Source organism: Lates calcarifer, linkage group LG4 (assembly GCF_001640805.2).
Source record: "Lates calcarifer isolate ASB-BC8 linkage group LG4, TLL_Latcal_v3, whole genome shotgun sequence".
In the NCBI taxonomy this organism is placed as follows: domain Eukaryota; kingdom Metazoa; phylum Chordata; class Actinopteri; family Centropomidae; genus Lates; species Lates calcarifer.
Window position 1 is genome coordinate 9,475,065 of NC_066836.1, and position 23,917 is coordinate 9,498,981.

The window sequence follows — 23,917 nt, forward strand, 5'->3', positions numbered from 1 at the left end:
AGCTGGGCCCAAAGACGCCCAGGTTATGAATGGACCAGTCAATGAGCTAGAACATAAATGGCCTTTGGTCATAATTTCTTAAGAGGTGGGGAGATGCTGTGCGAGATGTCCCCCCTCTGTCACACCACTCATTGGAGAAGATGCATCACTCTCAGTTTCAGGCCTCTCTCATCTTTCTCATCCTGCATGGTTTTGCTTTACTCTTGCTCTTCTCTCCTCTCTCTGATTTGCATAGCTGACCTATCACACGCTGGCGCTGAGTCATTATTAGGTGTTAGCATTTTCAATTACCCCCACACCTCCCATCTCTGCCACCCTGTCTCCTCTGTGAAGGCAGACGCTGCACAGCAGGAGAAAAGCAACAAAATGCTAATTTTCTGCTTATAAAGAAGCTAACTACATCTTGAGCTCGACTGGAAAAACAAAACAAAACAGAGCCTAATGAACAATTCAGTAAAAGTTAGAAAAACAAACAGCACTTCTAATGTCCCATGGTTCATTTAGAACTTTATTTCATCTATATGGTTGTTTTAAAAGCACTTATTAGCAATACAGACTGAACGGTTTTCATGATACATGTCGTACTGCATATGTCAAACATTCATGCCAAAGAAAATACTACCGATACATTTTCCAACAGGACAATTACAGGTATTGAAAATAAAGTACAAAATAGGCTTTTTCATAACAACACTACCATAAAGCGAATTAGTGCGTCTAGCTTAAAGTGTTATCATGAACAGTGAAAAGAATTGAAACTGTACTCAAAAAAAAAGTTGCTTTCAGTCTTAAAAAGAGAACAAAAAATAAAATGCTTGTATGCGGTTGCAAATTCCCACATAGCGGAGCAAGCTAGCCACCTTGCCGAGTCTCCACATGGGCAACTGCCTTTTAAAAGAGGTAAGGCAAGTTCTGTCTTAAAAAAAAATAAATCATTAGCTTTCCTCCCAAATAAAACACTGGTGAAAAGATACTTGACACTTTTGACAACAAAATGTCTTTTTTTTCCATTTCACACAAACAATGTTAGGCTTACAGAGACCTATTTCAGAGGAGAAAATGCTTCTATCTTTCTATCTAGAAAGCTACAGCCAACAAAAAGCAAACAAACAAACAAGAAAATAAACATCACAAACGTATCTCAACATTAATATCAAAGCAGAATGTTTTGAGAGATTTTGAGGCTACATATTAGGAAGGCAGTGATACCTATAAATCCTATTTTTTGGGCAGCAATACAAAATAATTTATTCTACATTTTCATCTTAGTGTTCTAATAGATTGTACTCTCTAGCTCAATAAATGTTGATTTTGAGAAAAGGAAATACACTTAAATAAAAAAGAAGAAAGTAATACAAGATAAAGAGCACCTTATCCCCATACAAGTTATTTAACCAGTAGATTTTTTTGGAAGCAAATGGCACACAGTCATCAATGGTAAATTAGCAATGCTCATTGAATTGTACTTTTTTTTTTGTCAGACAATACCACCAAGTCTTAAAACAGTTGTGACAGGAGACTTTTGCTACAGAAATGTTTGCATCGTGAGGGTTTTGTGTGTACAGCAAACAGGTACGGGGGGGGGGGGCTGATCACTGGACAGAAGCTGAGTTAAGTGTGTGTGTGTTTGTGTTTGTCTTGAATCCTTGAATCCCTACACAGCAGGCTCTCGAATCTGCAGCCAAAAAAAAAAGAAAAAAAGGGTGTCGCAACTCCCGGGCCGTCGTTCTTGGTACAGCTTGGTAAACAAAGTACAGGCGTGGCCGTGCTACCTGGCAGTCGAGACTACTCTATCTGTGTTTCATCACACCGAGCTGAAGCGGACCTCTGAAGTTTAAGCGTGGAGAAAAAAAAAAAAAAGTTTTTACCCTGACTCAGCTTTTTGTAGTGCAAAACTGCCAACATCTGCTCTTTCGACCGTGATCACAGTCAGCGTATGGCACGCCACGACAGCCAAACTGCACAGAGACATTAAGCTAAAAAAAATGTGCACTGAACCTTTAAATGGTGCAAACATGTAATGTGTAACAAACTTGCCATACTGTAATGAAAATGTAAGTACTTAAAATCCACGTTAGGAGCTTCCGATACCAATACACTTGCATAAAGATTTACAAATACAATAAAACTTGATTTGCAGCTGGCGTTGACGGCGACAGATGCATGAGAACTTTACATCGAAAAGGTAACGGACCGACCTCACCTCCTCCATAACTGAGAGCTGTTCCAGGGGTGAAGTCCAGACACGGGACTGACCCCTTAAGTTCATATCCACAGACAGGTGAGGTCTGAAGGTGCCACCACAGACTCAAAGAGAGAAAAGAAGTTTCACATATTAAGGGGAAGAGGAGAGGATGCTAAGAAAGAGAGGAAAAGAGTGACACAATGAGGAAAAAAAGAAAAAAACAGGGTGACGTCCATGAAACAAACATCTTTCCAGTTGCTTTTAGGAAACATGGCGACACGACAGCAGACCTGATAAGAGTCAACTCATGTTTTTTTTTCCTTGTTTTGTAACAGAAATTCCACGTGAACACAGTCAGACCATTAAGAAAGCATTTGTCATGTAGAATAAGACATTTGAGGACGCCCTTGGCCGGCTGACTCGGGCGCCGCGAGGATGGTCGGACATCGGCGTCAGCAGCAGCTGGTGCGGTCGTGGCGTTTTTGGCGGGCGTGGTCGTTGGGAACTTTTAAGAGAAGCGTGAGTCTGCAGGGGTGGAGGGGGAGGGTGTGTGTGTGTGATGGGTAGATGGGGGATCTAGTAGAGGAGGATGCGGCGCTCGATGGCCTTGCGGCAGATGGGGCACTCGCTCATTCGGTCCCCGCACAGCTGGCAGGTGCCGTGGCCGCACATGAAGATCATGTTCTTCAGACGGTCCAGACACACCGGACACATGGTCTGCAGGATGGGTGGAGAAGAAAAAAAAAACAAAACAAAACACAATCACAGTTGATGTTTTGTTGAGATAAAGTCACTCTGTCAACTCAGCTGAGACAGACTCGATAACTTTATGACGCAGATGTCTGTTTGATCTCATAACATTTTACAGCAGCAGCTCCCAGCTCAGTTCAGTTTTATTCTTCCTTGGCAGCTCATGAACCACACCTGCTTTGTGTCCACGTAAAGTAAGGGTGTGTCCAGTTCAGTTTTATTAAGGTTAAACTATTCCTCTTAAAAGAACTGGAGCTGCACTGAAGATCCTGTTGGTATTAGCTGCTACTATAGGAGCTCACAAAGTCATACGGGTTTAATTAATTTGTTTATAAACCACAAAATAACCTGCAACAAATTTTATGATTGTTTATCAAGGTACTTACCAAGAAATCAATGCCACAGATTTACTGGTCCCACCATTTCAAATGTGAGGATTTGGTGCTTTTATCTGTTTTATTTTCACTGTAAACTAAATGTCTTTGGGCTTGGATAAAAAAACAAGCAAAGTGGAAACTTATGATGGGCACTTTTCACTATACAATGCTACTGTTGATACTAATACTAATAGTAAAATATGTATTAATAGTGGTAGTCGAAGTTTTTAATCTCAGATCACATTAACAGTTTATATATATAATGTTTCCTGGTGCATAATGTTCAAGGTGCATTCATGGCTGTTTGGAAACCCTATAGTGTATATGTTACTGTTCTGCTGGATATTCACCTTGTATGTTTTGTTTTTCACCCCTGACACACCCACCACATGTGAGCAAACAGGCTGTTCAAAATGTTACGCACTATACAGATAATAATTTTCCAATTCATCGCAACCTCAGGAGTTGATTCTTAGCTGCTGGCCTCCATCCTTACCTGTTCCTTGATGTCTTGGAGTTGCTGCTGTAGCTTCTGTACATCGGCGTTGACGTTAGTGTTGTCCTTGTCTCTCTGCAGGGCTGGGATGTTTCCGCTGGCTGTTTGAACACAACAGATCGACACAAAGACAAGTTGAGAGGAAAAAAAAAATCCAACAACTCAGTAACCAGCCTAGGGACTAAACAAATTAACAGTTTGCACCGGCGGCCACATCAAACTTCACCTCCTTGTAATGATAAAACTATATTGGCAGTAAAAAAAGAAATGCAGCCACACCAACATTACCATTCTGAAACAAGCTGGGACCTCCATTATATTTAAAACATGAGCTCTGTAAACAAGCAAAGATCACAAACACATGCACTCAGAATTTTATTATATTTGGCAGATCAAACTTGGGCTCTAGCAGTCTGTGTTGGCACAGCACTCACATTTAAATGACTTGATTTCAGGAATGCATACTTTGTAATTATCTGGATTATATAAACTGGCAAAGGACAAAACATCATGCAGTGTTTTTGGCATTGTATGATCCACTGGATGCATGTGCAGTGCCTCGATATAGCATTTGAGCGCTCAACAAGAATTAGCTGGGCTGAGGCCCTGTTGGGGACTCCATTCCAGACTGGGAAAACATCTGCCAGAAACAGTGATGACCAGTGTGATTCTTGGCGTAGGGATCATCATCTACAAGTTTAGGGTGTGTGTGTGTATCACTGAAAAGAGAGAGGGAGGAGGGTGGGGTTTCATGGGGAGGGGATGAAGGGGGCCAGGGCAGCACTGTGTGGGGGGGGGGGCTCTTTTAAAAACAAGGCTCTGATAAGGTAGGGGATCATGGAGGTATACTTACACCAACTTAGTGCCAGATTGTTGGGCTGGAGAAGATCCTGCGATCCCCCTGCCATAGTGTTAGAGCTCCCTGCTGGGAATAACCAGTCACATTGTTATAGCAGGAGCCGTCCTCACCAGCTCAACAGTTGGTCTGAGGACCAAAAACTACTTACTACAGCCTCTAAGAGAGGTTCAGAGAAAAAATTTAAAGAGGAAGCTAGCAGGTTTGAAACAGCGATCAGGGAAAGAAAGGGAAATAGTCACTTCTATGTAGAATTGATAGTTAAAATGCATAGTGGCAAGTGGTTCTTTATCTTTCTGCCATCAGCCAACGCTTAAGCATGAGTCTAACACCTGTGCTCACTGGGTTAGAGGTACATTATTAAATAAAGTACCAAACTAGAGAAGTAGTGGGTTACAATAATCAAAGTGACAGATGCATTGTCTGCACTAGTTTTGCTTTCGTAACAGACACTGACAAGTCAGTGCTACCGGGATGCTGCCCCTTGCATGAGTGTATGGGGTCTGCGTTAGCTGTCGCACGTGCGGTCAAGACCGCGTGTAAAGATTTGTATGCCGACAAACCGACACGTGGGAGAAATGTGAAGTAATTAATACAGGGGTAAAACAGGAAGTTAGTGAACTTACAACAGTTTCCCTTTTAACTCAACATAAAAATGTGGAAAACACGATAGAAGTAACCACTAGTGATACGCCACTAAAATAAGGATATCAATTGGAGACAAGAAGATGGATTGTGAATGCAAAGAAAAATAAATACATTTACACGTTAAATTATATCATGATTTACTGGACAGTTGCATCCACATATGTGACAAGTTGTATTCTGGGTAAAACTAATGACATTCAGGTCTGTTCTGTGTCCATATTGTGTAGAAACTCACCAAAAGGGAGGAATTATAATTCAGTCCTCTTACACATTCATGTGGGCATTAATATGCATATATCATTAAGGCTACAGGTCGTTTAGCATATGTCTACAAATAAGTTCATCCATTTTATGTGAATATGATTAGTCAAACTTTTAGAGGCCGCAGAAACACGAATAAGGTAATCAGGTCTTCTTTATACTCTTCAACGGTATTATATTATTCAGGCTGGGTCAGCAAAACTCAATCTAGTAATGGCTTCAGAGATCTCATTAGTAAAGAAAAAAAGAAGTATGATTTGAAACACAAAATCCTTTCTCTCTGGAAGATCTATGTGGCGAATTTCAGACTAGGCAGCTAAGCATTAGTGAGGCCACTGTCCACTACAGCCAATATCTAAATAGAAGCTAGAACAAATGACATGATCAAAATGGATGCAATGATTAACACATGCCAGATCTAGTAGTGGCAGACAGTTTGGAAAGTAAGATTGACTGATTCAAATGTTTTTAAACATTAAATCTGACTACTAGGATGAAAAACAGACAGTAAAACAACATATCAGTGATGCAAACTTAGAAATAAAATGCATAAGCAAGGCAGTAACAAAGTAAAAGGTAAAAAAAAAGGGCTAAAGAAGATATATTTTTTTAAAAGTGGAGAAATAAGAAAAGAAGGAAAGGAAACTAAACAAAAAGAAAAGGGGGTGATTAAAAGGGAACGTGTGGAAGATTCACTCACTAAGGTCATCATCATCATCATCATCATCATCAGCGGCATCATCCTCCATACCTTTCCCTCCACAGCAAAGAACGAAGGGGGTGCGGCGTTCCACCACAGCCCGGCACTGTACGCACTTCTTCATGAGGCTGGCACAGTCTGCCAGAGACAAAACACACACTGGTCAGAGCTGAATGCAAAGTCTAGTCTAAATACAGTGAAGTAACTTACACAGATATGAGCAGCAGCTGCCAAAGGAAAGGTTGTGATGTTGAAATGTGTGTGACTTACTCTCACAAGCGCACATGTGGCCACAGGGCTGGAACAACACGGCTGCCTTTTTATCAGAGCAGACTACGCACTCCTCGATCTGTTGAGGGACAAAATGAAACACAGAAAAAGAGAGTAATAAAAGCGTGTATACATTCCTTTGTCATCCATCTATTTCTGTGCAGGACAGACAGTAGCAGTAACGTCTCTGATACCTTGGTTCTCGACTGGACCTGATCCTTACAGATGAGACACTTCTTGACGCGTGGCGAGCAGAGGGAGCAGGTGGCGATGTGTCCGCAGGGCCCGAACAGAGTGTCTCTCTTCATGTCTGAGCACACCATACACTCCTCCAGCGACTCGATGTTGCTGTTCAGAGACGGGCTGCGGGTGCCCACCTGGCCGCTGGAAGTGTCGAGAATAAAACCGCGGTGCGTGAGAGCGGCAGAGAACAAAGAAAATGAGGAGAAGGTGGAGGAAAAAGGCAAGAAAGGGAAACAGAGCCCTACATGAAACATTCTGAGCAAACAAAATCAATACAAGCGTCTCATGATTTTCCTGAGAAGGTGCTTTCTTCCGTCTTCTCTTTCTGGTGTTTTTACAGCAGCTGTGGGTGTATGAGCATGCATAAAAGCACCAAACACAGTCTTGTAAGTTCATCTCTTCTCCTTGTCTAAAGGCCTTTTAGAAGCACTGTAATGCCACTTTGATGAATGGTTAAGTGCAGTTTGAATTTGTTTGTTTAATCCATAGGAAAAAAAACCACAAGCTCTCATGAATCCACATAAAAAAGAGGTTAATTATTGAGCTTTAGGAGTGTAAGTGGGTTTTGTTCTAGCTAGGCTAACCCTCTACTGGCTGCTGTAGCTTCATATTTACCGTCGAGAAAGGGGTATTGATCTTCCTCCAACTCTCGGCAAGAAAGCTACGAAGTGTATTTCCCCAAAATGTCAAACTATTCATTTAAGGGATGTTTACCTGCTCTTTTCTTTGTGACATTTGGCCAGAGCCTTGCAGAGGCTGGGGTCGGGACACAGGTCCAGAGGGGACTGGCCCTTCTTGTTACGAATGGTCAGGTCCGCTCCGTTAGCCGCCAGGAAGCAGGCGATGGATGCCGCGCTCTTCTTCTCTGCCCCCTGGGTGCCCAAGCCCATGATTAACTGCGGAGAGCCAGACGGACACACAAAAACAGATAAAGTCAGAGACGCATCAGGCTTTTGACACACCAGCTTTCAAACCATTAACGCAGGGAGAGAAGAGTAAGAAGAACAAGGAGGCCTGATTTTAATTTTATTCAGATGGCTGCAGAGTTAAGTTCAGATGAACCATGTCAAAGTACTATCACATCACTGCTAATTAGCCAATCAAAGACATGCCTTAAGATGGCTGTCAGGCAGCGTAACCCTCCTCACCCCCCACCCAAAATCCCATTAACCGTCCCATCTCTCTCCCTCCTCCAGCTCATCGCCTCCCTCGGTCTACCCCAACTCAAAGCCTCTCTCTCTCTCTCTCTCTCTCTCTCACTAGCAATTTGGGCCTTCCATGTCTGATTGTCTTCAACCAGTAGCTTTTACATCTCTGCTGATGGAGCCATCGGGCCGACTAATTCAATTCTCATCTCGGAAGGAGGGAGGAGGGCTATGGGAGACTGACCCAGCTGCACATATCTCAATTAGGCCCCGCTGTCTGTCTGTTCCGCTCCTCCGCTGGGGAGCCAGGGAGGGCAAGAGGGGGGGGTATAGAAGAGAGGAGGTGGCGGAGGAGGAGAAAGAAGTGGGAGGGAGACGGAGGGTGACAGGTAAGGCAAGACTGTTGCTGCGGCCGTGCACTCCAGCCTTAAGCACAACCCTGCAGGGATTAGTGAGATGTGGTGTTAACATGGGGATGGTTCAGGTCTGACATGCCGGGCCTCTACAGAGGGACCAACTCATTCTGGCTGGTCAAGAGGTGGTGGGGCGAGTGGGGTCGACTGCTCCCCTGCTCGCGTCGGGGACTGCCGCTGTCTGAATGATGGGCCGGTGCAGACCAGGCTGTCCAGTGATGCGGGTGACGGTGGGGACTGAGGAGCACTGAGCTTCCTGTCTAGGTGTGATCTGTCATCATTTTTCACACACTGGGCAGCGAACCACCTACTCATCATCATACTGGTGCATATACAAGTCCTGCAGAGCGCTGCCAAAATATCCAATAATCATAGATGCTGAAAGCCACGACAGGATTATACTCCTCTCTAATCACTGGTGGTGTTGCAGAGGAAAAGCATTATAGTGATGAAGGTGAGTGCGCACTGGGCCTAATGCTTTCAAAAACAGTATTTCTCCTACTGTGTAGTTTGTGTGTTCTCTTTATGTTTGCAAAATGTCTAAAAAGTAAAAACCCATGTTTGCGGTCAGTCAGAAGGAGTCTCACTCAACACTGTCGGATCCCAGCTAATATAGGATTACTAGAACCACTGTGCTCTCTCAACCATTATTTCTGTTCTTCAATCTCAAAAACATAATAAAATCTTGAGTGAAAATGTTGCAACAAGTTGCAACAGGTTCAGTATTCTGTGTCAAACACAGGGTTTCTGTATACCAGTATAAACTGTCTCTTGGTTTGTGCATCAGCCCTGCAATAGAGCGGCATCCAGTCTTTCCTAGTGTTCTGTGGGGTTTTGCTGGCTAAGACTCGAGAATCCCTTCTCAGGAAAAAGCAGGTATAAAATGCGGATGGAAAGAGTAATGTTTTAAAGAGCCATAAGTAACGGCAGGTAGCCAGTCACAATTCTTTTAACGTGCTGTGCTGTAGTCAGCATTCACAGAGCGGTTTCATTTTTATGTATGTGACACCCTGATGCTGTGATGCCTTACTGTGTTCTTAGAGGGTTCCCAGGGCTCCACTTTGCTGACATCCTGCATATCTTGGAGTTGTCGCAATTGGGACAGTGTGTGGTGACGCAGTGCCTCGTGAAGTGGTGTGTCCCCGTCCTTGTCCTGCACGTCGAGCTTGGCCTCTGCCCGCACCAACAGCTGTTGGAAGAAACATATAAACATAAAAAGAGTTAAATGAGCAGGCATTCAAACTGAATTTCTAGGAACCATCATAAAACTAATTTAATTTTATGCTACAATGCAATCAGTTTTGCCACAGTGCTGGTTTATAAGGTTGCTGCTTACAATGAACTGCCTCAGTATTGTATTCCCCGATTATAGAGTGCATTTTTTCTTGAGTCCACAAGATGGCAACGTGGCAATCTCAATCCAATACTACACCAAATGACTCTAACCGAGACACAGCCTCGGAAAGCATTTCGCCCTACACAGCATCTGAGACAGGACCTCATTTAACTGCAGGACATCCAACCATGTAAATTAAATGCGGGGCCTGCACTGATGTTCTTCTACTCCCTCTTGTGGATGGTCCACAATGAGGGACTGATAAGAGAGAAAACTAGAGCCAGGATCTTCAGTTTGAGGGCGACGTGTGACAGGGAAAATGAGGAAGACAAACGAGAAAAAAGGAGGATGAGAAAGAAGGGGCCCCACTAACCCGGACTATCTGGGTGTGCTGGCGCTCCACTGCCAGGTGTAAGGCCGTCTGCTGGTTGACATTCTGGATGTCTAAGCTGGCGTTGCCCTGGGAGGTGGAAACAAGACAGAAGCAAACACACACAATTAACATATGGGGATTTGTGCATATATTAACAACCAACCATAATGTGTCACACGTGTGCATAGAGGTGTGAGACAAGTGATAAATATTGACAAATATAAACAGAAAACAAAGAGCTAATTAAATTAATTTTAAAAAATGTTTAACATATAAAAGACTGTAACAACCTCTCTGGCTTTATGTGCCACAAAGAACCTTCCTTCCTTCAACCCTGCCGACCAACAAAGTATCACCTAGGGGGCTGGAAAAAAACGCATCCCACAATAACACTGCATGTGATTGTCATTTCCAATTGCGAATACCTCAGCTGAGGAGATGTGGAAGGGAAGATAAGCATTGTGATCAGGCAGTGTGTGAAATCCCCAAGTAATAAGACTGACTGACTGGCTGGCTGGCTGGCAGGGAATCTGCAGTGCACCTTGTAGTGTGGTGCAATTTCTGAATAGAAAGCTGAGCCATCACTGCGAACCAGCCCATTGCAGGGACTTGGGAAAAAGGGCCGTCCCCGCTGAAAGGTAGCTTGCACAGCGAACGTTCATGCGTTGGAATGCTGCAGCAACGTTGCTGCCTTGCACCATATCCTAATTAACCCAGTTCCTGCGTGGTCAGGTGACTTTTGCCGTAAAAACTCCTGCATGTGTTAGTCTTTGGGGAGTTAAACCTGCAATCTCAGAAGGGAAAAAAGAGCACACACCTATGATTGCAAGAGGAGGAGGACACGAGGGCCCAGTAGCACTAAAGATTACCCCTGGAGGCCCTGTGAACCGTATGGATTCAATAAAAAAAAAAAGCAGTTATAGCAGCTTCTACTGGTTCTACAGCTTGCTGGCTGCAGGGAGTGCAGTGGAAGCTGCTCTTAATGGTCTGTGGTCAGGAAAAGCCAGGAGTGCAGGCTAAGCTGATGCAGCTATGCTTTGGGGCTAATCATTGTTCTTATAGAGCAAGAATAACATGCTTTTATTGTCAGACTGAGTGCTTAAGCATGCATTGAAATCAGCTATTTGTATGTCTGCAAGCGCTGTGGTGTGTTGTTACCTGGTGCACCAGCAGCTCAGCCACCTCCACATGGTTGTTGAGGGCAGCCAGGTGCAGTGCGGTGTAACCGTCGTCCTTCTTCTCGTCCACGATCCAAGGCCTCGGCAGTTTGGATAGCAGCACACGCATGGCACTGCACAGAGAGGAGAAAGCAGAAGAGAGAAACATAAGGAAAAACCCTAAAAAGAGTCAAGACAGTGCAGTTAAACTGATGAAAAGCAGACCCTTTGTGATTCCAAAATTCATATATCCGTGAATGAATGTTTCATGCGCTGTATGAAAGCGTGGGGGTCAGACACAAGCTGTTGGAAGTAAACACATCACAGTGTCTGTACTGCTGATACACAGCATATTTCCATACATTTTTTCCCCTTTTTACAGCAGAGCATATCCCATTTTCACACATGGGGACAAGAATACTAAATCAACTTAGGGAGGAGTAGCTTTCCCAAGCAGAGTGTTATTTACATCAGGCTTTGAGCGGTACAAGTGCTGCGTGTTATTTTAGAGTACCCGTCCCCCTAACCATCTCTTCGGTTAAAAAGGGAAGCCACTTTTCCCTTGATGATGCGCAAAAGCGCCTATCATTGGGAAGCAAAATGGTAATTACACGAGATTTAGCTGCATTCACTCAGGTCTCCTCCTGGGGAAGAAACACACAGGGTGGGAAGGAGGGAAAAAAATCCATTGTTTAAACAGTGCTGTTTAACACAAGTGGCCTGGTGTGGCAAAAAGAGAGAGTCAGTTCTGTGCCATTGAAGGTCATTTAGAGGATGTGTGCCAAGGAAAGATGTGGCTGCAAAGGCAATTGTACAAGAGGAAGGCTGAAAGGGAGTCACAGTGTCACAGTGGGGATGACTGTCACTCCCCCACAGTGTCATTGAAGAAAAGAGACTTCAGTTTTACTGGTTAAAGGGAGCCACACACATATTTCTAATCCTTATTAAATACAAAGATAACAAAAAAAGCCTGCTGGGAAAAAAGAAAATCTCCAGAAGAGGTAGATTTGACTGTAATTGGAATGAAATACATGTGAGTTAATACCCTTCTTCTTACTAAGTCAAATAGGTTTCTCTGAATGGCAGCTTTAGTTGAACGTTTGAACTCATCCATTATCTCTTTGCCCCAACTCCTATTTCTCCTTGCACTCTTCTTGCTTTAGCTCATGGGCATGAACCCAGGCATAAGGTACATGAGAGTACTGAAATGAGACTCATCCCTATTTTAGTGTATGAGCAGAGCATCGCCGAAGCATATCTGATGAGAAGTAAAGGCAGCAAACAACTCGTCAATTTTTGCAAATACTACAGAATGTGAAACAAGACACTTAAAAGCCCAAACTGTATCCCTGGACTGTTCTTGTATGTCGTCTGTAGTTAGGTACACAATGTACTTTCAATAAGCATTAAAGCAGCAACGCTGGAGGGAACATTTCTGACCTTGATTAACCCTGAATAATCACGCAGGGCATATCTTTGAACTGCGACAAAAGGAGGCAGCAGATTTTACTCTGATTTTGATATGGCTGAACAGCCCCCATGCATGCATTGGAGTATTTACGTACACAATAGTAAGGTAAATAGAGTCTATAACGGTACAGGGAGGAAATGGGCTCGAGCACAGGACAGGAAGGCCACAGACTGCATAATCAATGAAAACGGGTGACTAGTAAGACAGAGAAAAGAAAGCAAACCAATGCAAACCAACACGCTGGCAAGCTTTCAGACTGAAGGCAATCAGGATGGCTGGTTCCCTGCAGGTTTTTGCTAAACCTACAGCTCGTCTCCCCTCCTTCTGGAGTAATGAAAGAGAGCATCATCAGCACACCCTCTTGAGGAAAGCAGAGAGAGAGGGGCAGAGAGGCAGGGGGGCAGGCAGTCAGCACCTCTGTACGGACAGAGATCCTGGGCTGGTGTACTGCTGCAGTGATGAACAGCGCAGCACACTGATCCCAGGCTCCCTCGCTCTCTCTCTCTACCTCTCATTGCACAGAGGCTTACGCACACACACACCTGCATTGCTTGCAGCCATCTTCAACCACTTAATGCAGAGGAGCGCTGCTTAAATGTGATAGCAACCGCACCCATTCTGCCTAATCTCACATTCATAATATGTCGCCTTTGTTACAAAGAACTATTTGCTTGCGTATTGTAGATTTACCATCTCATGGGGGACTTTTGAGTAATTTCATCCATGGTGCTCCCACTGGGCAGGAGTTGAGACTTAAACAAGCAAATTATTCAAGAAAAGACCTTGCCACATCAGCTTCTTGCCTGAAGCTATAACATAAAACTTATTCCCAGTGGTTAAATGTAACACTATTTTAGCTTTCTTTCTAGAAAGACTGATAGGTGATACAGGAATGCAGGTTTTTTTTCTATCAACAGAATCAAGGGCATTTGTCCCACATGAAGCCTTTGTTCTTTTTGTGCCCATTTTCTTCCTCCTATTGGTGCAATACATAACATTTGTGCAATCTGGATTGGCTGGAAATATCTCCTATATGTAGAACAACTGGCCAATGAATGCATGCCTCCCACACTAAAGGAGCAGACTGGCGCCTTCTAGTGTCAGACCCTGACACTTGAGTGCTGGGCAGGTGTTTGCTGGTGTAGGGAGCCCCTCCAATAGAAGTCTAGATTGACAGGCTCCCTGCCACGCTGGGCAAAATGGGCGGACATTAATATTAATGCCCCATACTGGCACTGCTGCATTGCAGTTAAGCTATTTGCTGTAAAGGCAGAAAAAAGAGAGTGAATTAAGAACCAAGAAATAAATCCTAGATGTTTTTTTTTTATCTCTTGGGTAAGTGATGTTAGCAGTCACTGAGGGGGGTATGAGAGAAACTGTGTATTGCCTCTTGAGGTAGGATGTTGAGTGGGAGGGAGATGGAAGAGGAGAGTGAGTCTGGCCAGCTCAGGCTGCAGACCTTTCACTGAGCAGAAGGCACCAACTTGACCTGGGAGTTAACATTTGGACAACTGAAAATCTGCTATGAGAAGGAATCATATTTAGAGTGTAGAGAGGATTTCCTTATGACAGCTGAACTTAAAAACCAATGCAATGGTTTCTGTGAAAGCAGGAGGATGTGCAGCTGAGGAGGGAGAACGGTAGAGGAGAGAGGGAGAAGGGGAGACATGATGGAACTGGGTCACCCTGTGAGAGATCTCAAGAGTCCCTCAGGAGAGCTACACCGGGAGCCTGTTGTCTTGGGCTGCAATTTGTCATTGACCAGGACGCTTTCTGATGCCCTCAGCTCTGTGTGTGTTGGCGTTTGTCATTGCATGTAAGAAAAGTGAACTAATAGTGTGTGTGCGCGCTGCTGCCACTGTGTGTGTGCAGGGGTCGACAGGGCCCTTCTGCTGCCCTCGCCTGGCTGACAGCCATCTGTGTGGTGGTCAGTAGCCGTTATTACAACAGGAAGTGAGAGTCGGGGGACAATAACTCGGGTAGGACAGGGCAAAACGGGAACAGTCAACATCCAGCCTGAGATTAATGGCTGCACACAAACATATGGTTACTCTGATGTAGGAGACGTGTTTGGCATACCGTCAGCCATTAACTAAGGCTTCAAGCTCAAGAGAGGAGATCCGGATTCTGCATTGGAAATTAGTCGCCAAAAGGTGCCACCTGCCTTGGGAAAATAAAAACCTTTATAGAACTGACCATGAAAATGATCAGTAAGCCTTTGGAGAAAAGCTAGTAAATGGGCCTTTAGTTGAAATTTGTTTGTGAAAAATGTTTTTAGTTGCCTGATCTTACTGGCTTCGAAAACTCAGTTGGTCACATGAGGTTTGTCTGTATATCCTTTCCCAAAAACTGGTGTTATTTTCTTCCCTGATGTAGAATCCTTATTGGAGCAGCATTTCCAGATGATACGACTTCAGACGATACATGAGGTGTCAGCTCATCTGGGACAGGATCGATATTTTGAGGTCCCTTGAAATAGTGAACCCTGTTCCCAACAAATCATTCATAAATGCAACACACTAACTCCAGCTGGAAGCCCCCCCTTCCCCCTTCACACCTTTCCACTCAGGGCAGGGAGGTGCTCTTCATCATGTGTGAGAGGTCTGGAAGGCACAGAGTCCCTAACTCAATGGCAGCTGCGAGGGTTAGAGTTATAAAACTGTTTAGGATTTCACTGATGTGAAAACATGCTGCTCTGAATGGGAATGTTGGCTCTCGTATAGCATTTTTTTTTTCAGATATATGCGTGTTTACAAACATGAAGCAGGCACAACTTCACAACAGACACTAGAAAATTAATTAAAGCAGCCTGTTATTCCCATGCAAATGTAACTGGTTGGAGTTCAGATCCCTTAAAATTCATCCTGGCCATCACTCCACCCCTAGAAGCAATTAGTTACCAGTTCACTTCCGTCGGGACCGGTCCCTCGGCTACTGGCTGTCCTGCTGTGGACAGAGTAAATAAACACAGGTAGCGTCCGGGGCCAGCAGTGCAGCAGAGAGCTGAGGACAAGAACCTCACTGGCACTGCTCGATAAAAAAGGCTTTCATTACCATGCCGTGAAGAGAATAATTTTCCCCTACAATGTGACCTTCCCCTGCTTGCCTGTACCTGAGGCCCCTGAGTGAGCATGCTTTTATTAAGGACTATTTGCATAAACCGGGAAGGGGAAGACGGGAAAGGGGTGCATTTCTATGATGTTTTGGTTATCACTATAGCTATTGCTGCTGCCTTGAAGGTTGTTTAGGAGATGCCAGGTGCATTCTCAAACATCTATGGTACAGTTGTCTGTCCATTTGGGAAGTAGGTGGGAGCCTATAAAGGCTTAGCTTTAATTAGCCTTAAATCACCTGGTATTATGGGGTGTCCTGATTCGTAGCAATTTATGAAGAAGGAGGCAGCAAGACAGTCAGAGAAGCCCAATGGCGCGTTAATGTCCCATTGGTTCAAGATGACCCAATTATTTTCCCATGCTACTCTTCCTTTGCACTTTATTCTCCTCAGTACCTTGAAAAAGTCTCATTCTCATTTCAGCACCAGCCATAATAGCAGTAATATACATCCTTTTACCCAAAAAGCAAGAAATGAAGAAGAAATGAGAAATGAAGCAAGGACATGCAGATTATATTAGAGTAAAGAGACACCTAAATCATGCGTACTCTATAGAATATTTTTTCAGTAGCATCATTACCTATAAAACAACCAGGTAATTATTGAACATCACTTTTCGTGCAGGCTTGGATAGACCTGGATTGTAAGGTAATAGGTTCTACATTAGTTTTCAGTCTATTACAAATGCAAATCTGGGAAACGGCTGGGAAAAAAGAAAAACCCGCTGTATGAACATGACTCACAAGAAGCCGACTTAACGGAGTGAATACACTTTGACAATGTGCAAATAACCAACTTGAAAGGGACAAAAATCAAATGGCAGGATTTGGTAATTTTAGCATTTTTGAACGGTTGACTTGACATAAGACAAAGTATACAATACAAAGCACTGACAATGAAAATGGTAGCTCAAATCGCTTGTCAGCCAGAGATACAAACAGACTCGAGTGACTTGGCTGTCACCGGAGCGTCCAAACTCACTGGCCTCTCTTTCCTATTATTACAGTCATTGCACCTCAAACAAGCTGCTAACAGAGCAAAGAAAATCATCTCTGACCCCTTCACCCTGCTCACTCCCTTTTCTACCAACAGCCGGTAGATGATACAGATCAGTGCCCCCTCATACGACCTGCAACAAATACAGCACTTCTCTGTCTGCAGCGCCTAAATTAAATTCATGAAAATGAAACTTAGTGGTCAATACGTACACCTACGCTCTCTGACACAGAAATATATCACTAATGCTGTTCGGGTTATTGTATGTATATGTACTATTTTTATATTGATGAGTATGCTCATTGGTATCGGAGCTCATTAATATGCTGCAGTTAAAAGTAAATTGTAGCTTTTGCTGATATTTTGATTTTACGGCCCTGGCAACTGTTAAGATGGGGGCAACAAGCCCGAATGCGGGCTTCAGTACATCACTTAAGAAGCCTATGGGTAACATCACGTATGCTCCATCTGTGTTTTTCTACAGTGCAGAGATACTGTTAATCAATAGTCTGTGCAGTTACGTCATAGTCCCATGAAGCAACTCCTGTAGCAAAGTTACAAGCTGCAGCAAATTTGACTTCAGACATTTCTGGAGTCTCTTCGTCAGTGGTTGCCTCTCAGGTTTTTAGACATAAGCTCATCCACCTAACAGCATCTAAATGACCCCTTATCTGTGATGCCAGTGTCTCATATCTGACTGACAATGACTCTTTTATTGGGGTTGAGAAGCTGGCCATTTTGTGACTGCAAAGTTCTTTTCACAGTTTCTTTGGAGCACAACTCTAAACTTACTCCTGCCTGGTGAAATTAACTGCAGGTGTTTCCACACAGAGGTACAGAGCGGTAAATAGAACCGAGGGATTGACTCTGGACTTTGCAGAGCGGTGGAGAATTCAGCCACTCTGAAGGTCCTTCGATCGACAGCCACTCAGCAGCCTGCCACACTGTCACCATATAGGCAGACAGTCTGAGAGGCTCCCGTGATCTACAGTCTCACGGCAGATCTACCACTTTAAATCAACCCTTGCTCCTCTGGCCTGCCTCCCACCTTTCTGCCCCCACAAATGCATTACACTAACCCCCTCACTCCCCCTTAAACGTTCCATCTCTGTATGTTGTAACCTGCAATGGTCCCTGTACGTACACAGAAAGCCTGCAGTAACAGTATAGCCCCTTAAATGCAGTGAGAAAAAAAAACAGAAGATAACACATCATCAAATTCTCTAGCACAGTAATTGGCAGACCAGATCCAAAGTGACACAAACAAGCTGCCGTATTGCAGCTGATGAGTCTGACTGCTTTGGCAGTTACACTTCTAGGCACATATGCAGAGGAAGAAGCTGAGGCTGAACAAGCGATTTGGTAATTAAAATCCATTGTTTGCAGTGGGAAATAATGGGGATCAAAGGGCCTTGTATCAGCCACTGCCTCCTCTAAGCACTGAGACAACAGGCCATATGCCCCAGAGCAGAAGAGAAAATGTCTAACAGACAACTTGTTAATGGTGGGGGAATGGAGCTTGTATGAGTGTACTGTATATTGCACTGATAAGGCTCCATAGAAACCTGAACGTATTCCACACAGATCCATGATTCTACAGATTGCGCAATGAAGGTTTTTCTCCTACTGTTTTGTATGTGAGCTGCTCTGCCTAACCCCCATTAATATAATGCTTTTTTTCCCCCCAGAAAGCGAGTGCTTCGCCATTGCCAATTTTCCTCAGTATTCTTTGCATGTTTGTACGCAAGAATCCACACACAGTCATGCATGAGCACACCAAAAGACACAAACAAACACAAATCCTTATCCTCTCTGACCTGTCATAACGCATTTACATGGGAGCCATTGACTTGGGTGTCCGCACAGGTTACCAGGGTAACATGGCCTGCATTATTCAACAGCTTAGCTTGGTTTAGATGTGAACATCGGCCTGAATATGTCCCTTAGAGTGCATTAAGGTTACTAATACCCCTTCCGGTGACAAAAATTGTATATGGCTGGACATGGGACAATAAGCATGGGTTCACACTTTAGTCTGAAGCTCCCCTGGTCTATTGCATTTTGATATTGTTCAAAAGGATCTCTGCACTGTTGTTTTTACTAATTCAAAACCGCTGACCGATGTGATGTGTGACCAGGTATTCCTTAAATTATTTTGTCACTGTATTAAAAATGAAGTCAACTGCTTGATATGTAAAGCCTGATCAATTTGCGATTTTTCCCTTGAGATTGCTTGCTCTAAAATCTAATTTAAAAGTATAGCATCTGACTGACTGTACACATACTCAATATCAAAGCATGGGGATTGTGATCACAAAAGCACGACTGGGACATCCCTGACTAAAACCCAGGACAACATTCATACTCATATTAGGTATATGAGATAGAAAGCAAGAAAATATACAAAAAATAAAAAGAACATTAAAACACACTGAGTAACCAACAGGTTAAAAAAGGCAGTGACACATTCTCTTAAGTTTTGTATTGAGAGAAACCATATTCAGTATACCACATGGTTTATAACGATGTTTTACATGCGCTTACTCAGCTAAGAAATGTGCAGCATGTTTCATAAAAAACACAAACCGAAGTGCCATCACTGATGTTAAAGTACCATCTAAAGCCCAAATAAATTCTATTACTTATTCCAATATATCAAGTAAATAGATAAACTACATTTGTTTTTAAATGGGGGGAGAAAATATTAAAGATGCCTGACAGCTGTGCTGTGGAAGTACATCACCTTGCTCTGTCATATTTATTACCTGCATTGCTGAGGCACTTAAAGTGCCACAAATAAATCCTGCTCTTTCTAGGTTTGGCAAGTGGGCAAAAAACATACCAACATGGCTTATGGTGGCTTCACAATGCAAGCTTTTCTCTTTGCATGCTATAGTCACTTTCCCAAAAGCTCTTTATGTCCTTGAGTCCCTTCAGTAAGGGATGCACCCTCCCTCCCTTTCGCTCCTTCCATCCATCCATCCCTCGATCCCTCATTCCCTTCTCTTTCCCCTCTATCCATCCATCCTTGCCTCCCTCTGCTGCCCCCACCCCGCCCTCTCCCAACATGTGCTATGGCAACATAGCAGCCAGGACTCAATGTTTCAGCATGCCACAGGACAGACAGAGCATTACAGCATGGCTGAGCTTATCTATTGGCTCAGAGCCACTGTTGGCCCAGCCCTAGGAAGAAGTGTGGGCGTTCTGATTGGCCACAGGGGGATTGGGGCTTGTATCAGCTTGTCCTCTGGCTGATCTGTTGGACTGGTCCCAGCTCATAGAGAGGTGGACACTGGGAGGGATTCTAGGATTGGGGGGACTTTTCAATTAAGTCACAGCACACGCTGCAGCAAACTGGTACCCTGGCTTGCTGAATGAACCTGTCACTGCACTACGTCTTTAATGTGTGTTCTCGTCAGTGAGTAATTTAACTAGAATAAGCTACAGCAACACAATGCAGAGTCTAATTGAACAAATGAAGAGAATACCAACAGATAATACTAAGAAGCCATATGTAATTACAAAAATTAAATCAGAGGGGTCAATCTCTCCAGACTACACAGAGTATGTTATAATAACTGTCCAGTATTACAAGGGATATTACCTCCCACTGCGGGCTACACAAACTCACTCAAGTGGAGTTCATCTGGATTCCAAAGGTTACTCTGACATATCTCTGCGATCACTTATCTTTTAATGAATTACAGCAGAGCACCTGTGTATACCCTTTCCTCTGACCACGTTTATTGTGTCAACCATCCTGCCATCAGCAATTATCATATATTACTCTGCAAACATGTCCAGATCAGACACACGGCAGCTAAACACACAGAAACTAGTAACCAAATCTCTATGCCTAAGTGACATCATTCTTCATTTTTACTTTATTAAACCATTATATTCTAGAATCGCGTATTGTGTGAATGTGTGCATAACTAAATACGAACATATGGTGACAAGGAGGAACTTGTACACCGTCTTGAGCAGCTACAACACCTTTCCTGTCACCTTTCTTTATTTTATTGATAAGTTGTTGGCTGGTGCATCTGGCTGTTCTCACCTCAGTTAACTTCTAAAATCTGGGAAAATTCAAACTTTCAATCATGAAAGCCTATTTCAGGTTAAGCATAACAATATAACCTGTGCATGAGGACGCAGGCATTCACTTCAGTGGCCGACTGCATATAAATAAACAGACTGTAAGCAGTATACTGTGGGTGTGTATGTGTGTGTGCCTGTGAGAAAATGGTCTGGTACGCATACGCGCCCCTGCAGTGCACAGGTATTTGTGCAGTTTGTGAGTCACTTAATGGTAACATGCGGCGCCAGTAAGGCACGGTAAAAGATCAGAGGCAGGAGAGGCAGAGGAGCTTCCCCTGCAGTGAGGCTGGAGGGAACAATGGGCTGCTGGATCAGAGAGCCTGACTGCCACTGGCTTCCCCCTCCAGCACCCAGGTAGGCTGGCCCATTCATAAATCACTTTTATTCCTCCAAGTGCTCAACAGCCTCACCTCTTCAAATGATGCACTGTGTAAAGGGATGAGGGAGGGAGGGGGGTGGGGTGGCGAGGGACAGGAGAGTGTGGAGGGGGGTGGGGGTGGGGGAGGAAGAGGAAAAGAACTGATGAGAGAGATAAAGTAAGCACAAGGAAGAGCCAGACTGATGGAGGAGGAGCATGCAGATTTTCTCAAAAAAAAAAAAAAAAAAAAGGACAAACTGGACTCATTAGAAGTAGCTCTAATCCCTCTATGATGTTGACTGGTGGGCAGGCACACAGAAAGGAAGGAATTAAGACTAGTTGAAAGACCGACCAAGACTTCACCAGCGGGCTTGAGGCTCAAAGTAAAAAAAAAAACAGGGACGTCATCACCATCTGAAGCTAACAAGAATTCCCTGAACACAACTTTTCAATCCAAAAGGAGACCTACCTCTCATTTTAGTAAAATCAGAGGGATGAGCTCTCATTAGGGCTGCCTAATGAGAAAGAAAGACCGAAGAATATAGAATGTGTCTGAAAAGATTTTTTTCCATGTATTATACATTTACAACTTTGAATCGTGGTGAAAGTGATCAGGCTTATTGAAATTGCTAAAACAAAAAAAGACATGTTATCATCAAAGTGAACACAAATCACTACAAATTTGCCTTAATTAAGAACAAATAAAAAACAAAATAACTGATCGTATTCAACCTTCTCAAGTCAATATTTAGTAGAGACACCTCTGACGGCAATTATAGCTTCAATTCTTAGTGAGCAAGTCTGCATGGACATTATTCTTTTCTGAACTGTCAGAGCTCTGTTATGTTGCATAGGATCCGTGAGTAACAAGCCATTTTAAAGTCTTGCCAGAAATGTTTGATCACAAGCTTTCCAGGGCCTGCTGCAGACTATCATCGTCACAGCATAATGTGGTCACCATCATGCTTCATGGCGGGGGTGGTGGGGACTATGTGTTTTTGCCAGTGTGCAGTGTTTGACGTTTACCAAACACAGCATTAACAGGTTGAATAGCCAGCAGTGGGCCCCTCCATACAGACCCGGTGATCTCCATTTTCTCCACATTTTCTAAAACTTCTACAAAGAACCAGCGTCACTGCTGATGACTTAACAGGAGAATCAGAAATATATGTGGAGGGTGAATACTCCAGCAATCAGTTACATCAAATTACAGAGACTATTTTATTTGCCCTTTTTCTGTTAATCAGTGTCAAAAATCCTAATGACATCCATCCACAATTCCTAAATAACAACAGGGGGAAAAAAGCTTTGCATCTTCAAAATAAAGTCTTCTTCTAAGTTTCTACAAATAACTTGTAATCAGCTGATTAATGTTGCATTTGTTTCCACCTGCACTGCAGAGCAATATAAAGCATCATAAAAACATGCAGATGCCTGATTTAACAACAATCTGTTTTATTTATTTATTTAATTTGAATGGCAATATGTCTTAAGCGGTACTCATGGAAAGAAACACCCGTTCCACCCCTTCATTTAGTGAAACAAAGCACATCCATTAGTAGACCCTTTTCTTATTGATCGATTAACTGCTCAGCTAAACATTCAGCCCCCATGCTATTCATCATGGAGGGAAGATGTAAGCCATGCTGCCGAGTTTCAGGGGCAGATGGGATGTCGGGGTTGTAATTGAGATTAAACTGGTGGGTTGGGTGGCTGGAACAGTGAGGGTGGAGACCCGCAGAGGGGATACACAAAACACACAAGGGCATCCTGTATGGAGATAGTTATAGACCACAGAAACCTTAACCAACTGAGTAGGGAGTTTAACACACACCCAAGTTCAAACGTGCACGTCCAGTGAGTGCATTTACTGCGCGTGTAAACTTATACACAGCGCATGAAAAGGCTGTCTGGAAAATTACCCCTAGTCCAATTTTAAGCGGTGCGCAAATGTAGAGGCTGCAGTGCAATAACAGGTGGACATTTACAGTTGCCATTTACGCAGCTGCAATTCTGCACTTTGATTGGCCGTGTAAGGTCAAGTTTTGAGCAGACACATTAGCTGGGAATCCATTTTATCTCGCAAATGGTCAATTCTTGTAACAGCCGTAAAGATAATGTAATCGAAAAGCTATAAATTGCAGTGACAATACATTAATTAAATTGCACACTTAAATCTATGCAGAATTATCTCCACCATGAAGGCTTGCGAAATAACTGTGAGTGAGGGCAGAATGACTGTGAGCTTCTTAAAAGGCTTATCAAATCAAGAGACCAGAGAACTGCATGACATTTTTCTGGCTTGTGAAAATACACTTTGATAAATGTTCACGGTGTATTCAGGGTGTTTGTGAGTTTTCACAGTCTCATTCTTTACAAGTGAAATGCCACAGTCTGGTTTTCGTGTGATTAACTTAAAGAGCATATTTGGTGCGCGAAACCATAGGCTTACACATCCTGGGGCATTCTGCAGTTTTAAAATGCAGGTGGGGTAAGTAAGAGGACTTGTGTGCTGTCATTGAGGTATAAGAGGAGAGAAGAGGAGAGAGTGAAAAAAAAGAGAGGAGGGCACAGAGGACGTTGCTTCCGTACAGTATAGATGTGCCCCATGATGAGACCAACTAATTAAACAGATTCTTCAGTGGCCGCGCCTCGGGAAAGCTTGAAAA

General features: G+C 43.5%; 1 protein-coding gene across 6 annotated transcripts in view; it reads right to left on the minus strand.

Moving 5' to 3' along the window:
- Nucleotides 1–489: 489 nt before the first annotated feature.
- Nucleotides 490–23,917, minus strand: part of mib1 (MIB E3 ubiquitin protein ligase 1) — a 52,588-nt gene continuing 29,160 nt past the window's right edge. The window contains exons 13-22 of one of the 6 annotated variants that reach the window (XM_018676313.2): nucleotides 11,212–11,344; nucleotides 10,054–10,140; nucleotides 9,375–9,533; nucleotides 7,501–7,682; nucleotides 6,738–6,927; nucleotides 6,544–6,622; nucleotides 6,325–6,411; nucleotides 4,662–4,730; nucleotides 3,809–3,909; nucleotides 490–2,902 (exon numbers count right to left, since the gene is read on the minus strand). In XM_018676313.2, coding sequence (XP_018531829.1) covers nucleotides 2,762–2,902; nucleotides 3,809–3,909; nucleotides 4,662–4,730; nucleotides 6,325–6,411; nucleotides 6,544–6,622; nucleotides 6,738–6,927; nucleotides 7,501–7,682; nucleotides 9,375–9,533; nucleotides 10,054–10,140; nucleotides 11,212–11,344 — 1,228 coding nt within the window. In that variant the 3' untranslated portion in view covers nucleotides 490–2,761. Of the gene's footprint in view, nucleotides 2,903–3,808; nucleotides 3,910–4,661; nucleotides 4,734–6,273; nucleotides 6,412–6,543; nucleotides 6,623–6,737; nucleotides 6,928–7,500; nucleotides 7,683–9,374; nucleotides 9,534–10,053; nucleotides 10,141–11,211; nucleotides 11,345–23,917 lie in introns of all 6 variants that reach the window. The other 5 variants (XM_018676312.2, XM_018676310.2, XM_018676311.2 and 2 more) reach the window with 5 other exon arrangements.